The sequence below is a fragment of the Arachis duranensis genome, chromosome 2 (assembly GCF_000817695.3).
Source record: "Arachis duranensis cultivar V14167 chromosome 2, aradu.V14167.gnm2.J7QH, whole genome shotgun sequence".
NCBI classification, from domain to species: domain Eukaryota; kingdom Viridiplantae; phylum Streptophyta; class Magnoliopsida; order Fabales; family Fabaceae; genus Arachis; species Arachis duranensis.
Window position 1 is genome coordinate 4,984,710 of NC_029773.3, and position 6,664 is coordinate 4,991,373.

The 6,664-nt window shown below is 32.9% G+C and overlaps 1 protein-coding gene across 1 annotated transcript; it reads right to left on the minus strand.

Annotated features, from left to right (window-relative positions):
- Positions 1-886: 886 nt before the first annotated feature.
- On the minus strand, positions 887-4,853 carry LOC107472895 (subtilisin-like protease SBT1.9). The gene is made up of 3 exons (XM_052257647.1): positions 4,166-4,853; positions 2,241-3,284; positions 887-1,672 (listed from the first exon to the last, which is right to left on the minus strand). Exons 1-3 carry the CDS (start codon positions 4,809-4,811, stop codon positions 1,080-1,082), a joined length of 2,283 nt encoding a protein of 760 aa, XP_052113607.1. The 5' UTR covers positions 4,812-4,853; the 3' UTR covers positions 887-1,079.
- Positions 4,854-6,664: the final 1,811 nt, after the last annotated feature.

The following is a 6,664-nucleotide window of genomic DNA, read 5'->3' on the forward strand; positions in this document are numbered from 1 at the left end:
ACATAATTTTTTTAGTTTTTACACCGAAATTTAGCTACAAAACGCAATTAACTCAGAAATATACCAAAATTATTTAATGATTGTGACACACAAAATTAGTCTAAAAACAACACACAAAAATGACTGAATTATCAACAAAAACACATCTAAATCAATTTTGAATTAGGCAACGTTATCAATATGACAAAAATTTTACGATAACAATAACAATAACGACGATACGTATAAAAAGAAAACGACTATGACTACAATGATGATGAAGATGATGGAGGAGAAAGAGGAAAAGAAAGGAAGAGAATAAATTTCAATGAGAAAAAAAGGAGGAAGAAGGGGAGGAGGAGTAGGAGGTAGTGTTGGTGACAACAATAACGAAAAAGGAGGAGGAGGAGGATAACGAAAGAGGAGGAGGAGGATTGGAGAAGGAGGAGGTGGTGGTAGTGGTGATGTTAGTGACAACAATAAATAATATGCGTGCGTGAGTGTAAATGACTTGATTGGACTTGTTTGGTAATAGATTAATTCTTAAAAATAAACTATCATCTTCTAAATTAGTTTAAGTGTGAATTGCAATAAATTAAATTAATTAAGACAAATAATATATTTAAAAATAGGGCCTAATAATAACAACATAAGTATAAGAAACCAAATTTTAACTAGTCAACTTTTTTTATTATAATTTTTTAATTCTCTTTTTTTTAGTTAAGATTTAGAATTTAAAATTTAAATTTTATTATTTAGGATTTATAAAAGATTTAAATTTTAAAATTTAAATTTAAAAAAAATTTAAAAATTAACTAATATTAGCTTAAAAACAGCTAATTTTCTAGTTGAACTCTTTAAAATAAACATTTTTCTGAAAAACTGATATTACGGCAATTAAAATCAGTACTACTGAACAAAAATACATTCATAATTATTAATTACTGAATTAGTCATCAGATAACAAGAATTGGGAAGTGGTTATTATTTATCAATTTTATGCATAATAGTAATATATATAAATACTAATTGCAATTATTTCATAGATAGTAATAACCACTTTCTTTGATAACAATTAAATCTTTAAATATGTTGATGATCTAAGTGGAGGGTAGACTTGTGACCACAATAGGACTTCTCACAACATGCTTCAAATCGGTCCAACTTAGATACCCAAAATCAATTTGCTTCTTCATCAATTTTGGACCTTCAATCCTCAACTTGTAACTTTGCTTCTCATTCTTCATCTTGAACACCAACTTTTCCGGGACCACGCTGACGTGGAACCCTTTTATTGGTGTAACACTAGCAACATAGATAGCATGTCCCTCCCCAACATTGGTAACTGTTCTATGAAATTCATGAACTAATGTCTTTGACTCATTATTAGAAGAAGGCTTCTTTCCATTATAGTAAGCAATGAAAGAAGGGTAATTAAGATCCAATTTAGGGTTTTTAGGGCAATTGTATGAAGATCTTCTTGTGATTGCTTTGATCTCTTTTTGTGTCATCTTCATTGCACAAAGAAGGTTCACATAATCTTGCACCTCAAGATTGTAAACTAGGCCAGGGTCAAGTGCTTTATTTGGGTTGACATGGCCAGCTCCTAAGGCTAGAGGAGTTGCTTTCTTACCATTGCCAAGGTCTTTGATGTGTTTCATTGTGTTGTCCAATATATCCGAAGTTGAACATAATAAAATTAGATATATAATTATTTTTATATAAATTTTTTTAATAATTTAAATTTTTGAGATAATTAGTATAATATAATATCAAAGTTTTTATAACTAAAATATGTAAATATTTATTTTGAATAATGTTATATGACCTATAAATATTATTATTTTTGGTCAACATTAATTTGTACTCAAATTTATAAAAGTTTTACATATAAAAAATATATAATTTATATCTATATTTATCAGAATTTATATATATAAATTAATACAATTTGTATCCACATTTTTTATAATTTATATACATAAATTAATAAAATTTATTTGATAAAGATAATTTAGTACTTGTGTTAGTCAAATAATAGTCAAATATATTAAAAAATGGCTGGCCCGAAAAGAGTATTTCTTTGATTTTTATTGCTCTTAGAAAGAAAGAAACTCAACCTAAGAGAAAAAAAAATCTGTGTAAAATTTATGTTATTCAATTCATACATCTTTAACTAACAGTTTAAATTTTTGAGATAAGTAATTTTATGACGCAATTAATTAAAATATAATTATAAATAAAAAAATATGAAATAATTTTAGCTAACCTTATTGCTGAATGGTCCCATTGAGGGTATGCACCCTTAAGAAGGGCAGCTATGCCGGCAACATGAGGACATGCCATTGATGTTCCAGTTAACAGATTAAAATTGCTCAGAAGGTTTTTGGATCCCAATTGCGCAACCGGAGTCGCATACGGCCACGCCGCCAAGATCAACGTTCCGGGAGCCGCTATGTCCGGTTTCAGAACATGTGGACAACTATATGATGGCCCTCTAGAACTATAACTATCAACACTAGGGTTTGGTTTTGTACCATAAATTGTTTCCTTAAAAGACATGCTAGCTTTTGAACCCTTGCCACCAACCTTAATGTAATCCTTAATAATCTTACCGTTCATGGGATTAACAAAAAGTGTTGGGAAACTGCTTTGTAAGAAGAACAAGATGTCACTGCTATTTGTTATGAACACAGCACCAAACACTTTTGAATTTTCAACGTTGAAAAATTGATCATCAAGAGAGACTAATCCATTTTCCTCACACACAACAATCTTGTCCTTAACTTTGTGTAGCTCATTAGTGTCGTTGCAAAACGCCATGTCGTACACTATTGAAGTGTGGCTAATTACATCAGGACCCGGATAGAGGGACAATCCGGTAATTTCAACAGCGTTGCCTAATGTTAGTGTTCCGTGAAACTCACGGTCCACAGTGCTAGCAGCAACGGTTATAACCCAAGGTGTTCCATTGTGAAGTGTTCCAAGAAAAGGTCCATCGTTCCCTGAAGAAGTGGTAACAAATATGCCTTTCTCCACGGCTGCAAACGTTGCTATTGCAACAGGGTCAGTGTACAAAGGCGTACGATCAAAACCAAATGAGAGTGAAAGAACATCAACACCATCTTCAATTGCACTATCAATGGCTGCAATTATGTCTGAAGAGACAGCACCTTCTTCCCATAAGGCCTTGTACATAGCCAAACGTGCCATTGGTGCTGTTCCTGTGGCTGTTCCAGTTGCATACCCAAAGTATGATGCATTATAAACTCTACTACCGGCAGCAGTCGATGCGGTATGAGTACCTACGTGGCACAAATACGTGTTAGAAATATGGAAAAGTCTTTGCCTCAACATTTTACATCAGTAATGTTATACATCAAAATCATTTTATGAACTAAATTCAGCCAAGTTAAATATTAAAATTTAAAATAATAATAATCATAACTGATTTTTGTTATATTAAATTAATTTGATTAGATTTAATTAATTAAAAAATTTAGATGTATAAAATTATTCAAATTAAAATATTCGAAACTCAATTATAAAAAAACATTTAAAATTCAAACACAACAAAAGCTTACTTTTAATGGGTTTTGTACTGAACTTATTAAGCAGCATGCTATAATATTTTGGTATTATTCTAGAGATATAATTATTTATTTTTTTTTATTAAATTAAATTTTTAAAAGAAGTGGTTCTATGATAGGTATAAAAACTTTTTAACTTAAAAAATTAGAATTAATCTTTATTAATTTTAAAGGAAAATTTTTAGTATAAGATAAATAAAATAAAAAAGTACAAAAACAAATATAAGTATTAAATTTCTTGAGTTAAAATATACATGTAAACAAATAATTATACATATAAACAAATGTAAAAATGATGAATGTGGCTATATATATAAAACGTATATTTAAATAATATTAAACATTTGTAATAATTTTAATATTTTTTAAAGTAGTTTTCTTAATAGGTATTTTGTAAAGAGAGATTATTTTAAGTAAAGTTGTATTCAGTAATTATTTAAAATTAGAAAATACAAAGATATTAGATGATAAAAATATAAATTTACTTCGGTTATTATTGTTGGACGGAAAATTGGATAAAATGTGTCCTAGGATAATAGTATTTCAATATATATAAGTGAAATTAAAGTATTTTTGCATCATATATAGATGAGTACCATGGCCTTCAATGTCACGGGTAGAGTTTATGGATATCTTCTTGATCTTAGGGTTCTTTGCAATCAACCCTTTGTTAAAGAACTTAGCACCAATGAGTTTCTTGTTGCAATTTGATGAGTTGAAATGGATGCTATTCTCACATTGACCTTTCCATCTTGAAGGGACATTGGTGAATCCACCATTATCTTTGAAGCTCTCACTTTCTGGCCAAACCCCAGTGTCCACCAAACCAATAATTACATCTTTGCCATATTGTGAATTAGGCCATGCACCAAAACTTGGATTAAGGCCAAGGAATTTCGGAGTGTGTGTTGTGTGGAGTTTGACTTGGGCATCAAGAATTGAAGAAATGTAACCTGGTGAGGCTTTGATGAGTTCATGCTCTTGAGGTGTCAAACTTGCACTAAAACCATTCATGACATTTTTGTAGGAATAGATTAGCTTATTAGAGGGAAGAGGGGTATTATGGTCATTTTTCATTGCCAATGAAAGGGTAGCTTTGTACCAATTATGGTGGCTAGAGAAGGCTTTAGGCATGGCTAATAAATCCATATGGATGATGTAGTTATCAATAGTAGCCTTTGTTGAAAGGAAATATGTGATCATAGAGAAGAACCACAAAGGGAGAAAAACTTGTGTAGCCATGGTTAATTTTTTTTTTTTAAATATTAGTGTGTATGCCTATGAATAGAGTAAAGTGAGGACAATTATATAGAGGAGTTTTTGCTAGGGATATTCCAAAAATAACTCCTCCAATAAAAAGATTTTGCAAGTTATCCCAAAGGAATCTTCTTAGTTCTTATTAGGGGACCCCATATGATTAAATGAGGTATGCGTCCATATATATATGACCATGATTTTTCTTTGCATTTTGGGACACCTTTAATTTTTTGGTTTGAAAGTAGGCTTCTTCATCAAGAAATATAAATGTTGACGTTATTGCTTGATTGGTCCATCTCCATCCAGTAATTATATAAAAATTGACCCATGTCCTGTGCCAAAAAAAAAAAGAAAAAGAAAAATTATGCATTTCTTGATAAATGTATGATTCTTGAATTTAGGCTAAGAATAGAAACCTAAATTATTGATGATATTTGACAAATATATAAGGATTAAGTACTTTTTTCGTCCCTAACATCTTGGGTCAAAATTAAAATCGTTTTCGACTTTTTTTGTTATTAAAATCATTCTCAACATTTAAAAACGCTTTAAAATCATCATTTTTCAAATTTTTGGACTAAAATACCCTTCATCATCATCATCATCCTTCTCCTCACCTTCCTCACTCCCACCACCTCCACCATATCCACTGCCACCATAACAAAGGGAGGGGCTGCTGTTGGGTTATCGCTGCCACTGGGTTGCCATTGCCACTATAAGATCATCGTTGGATCACCGCTGTCGCCGCTGGTTTATCGGAAAACAGAAAGAGGGAAAAGCGATGCATGCGAAGAAAGGAGAGATGGGTTGCTGCTGTAGGGTCGTCGTCGGTGCTATCGTTGGGTCGCTACTGCCGCTGGTTCATCAGAGAAGAGAGAGAGAGAAGCGATGCGAAGGAAGGAGGGGTTGCGGGTTACCACTGCTGTCGCTGCGTCGTTTTTCGCCGGCGAAGCCTTCTTCTTCCTCTTCTTTTTCTCGCCAGCAATGTTAGTGGCAGTCACTACAAGAAAAACACTCATTCAAGTAAACTTGAAAAGTGTAGCCAAAAGTGAAAAAAAATGTTGCCTTAGACTACGGCTACGCTTTCTGGGCTACGACTACGCTTTTTGGGGTGATTCCTATTCGGCCGTTACCTATTCTCAAAGGCTACGCTTTTTTACACCAAGGGCTACGCTTTTGGCGTTTGGGAATAGGGTATGCTTTTCAAGTGATGTTGTCCAAGACCAAAGGCTACGCTTTTCAGCTTCCATTTTTACCAGAATAGGCTACGCTTTTCAATGCTACTGGATCACATGTAAAGCGTAGCTATGATTACATATATAATAATTCTTTATTTTTAATTAAATGAGTTAAATATTATAAAATAAAAATAAATACATAATTATACTATATAATTCCTTTAAATAATAAAAATTATCTCTAACCAAAATATATTTATAATAATGATCCAAAAATACTAGAATGAAGTTAATTGTGAATATTCATACATCTCATGTAACAGCCCAAACCACCCGCTAGCACGATATTGTCCGCTTTGGCACACAAGACCTCACGGTTTTGCCTTTGCCGATAGGGATGCTAGCCAAAGCCCCCCCACACTCACTCATCAAAACGCGTCATGCTAGGGAGAGGTATCCACACCCTTATAAGGCATGCTTCGTTCCCCTCCCCAACCGATGTGGGACTTTACAATCCACCCCCTAAGGGAGCCCAGCGCCCTCGCTGGCACATCGATCTGGGTTCCGGCTCTGATACCATCTGTAACAGCCCAGACCACCCGCTAGCACGATATTGTCCGCTTTTGCACACAAGGCCTCACGGTTTTGCCTTTGACGATA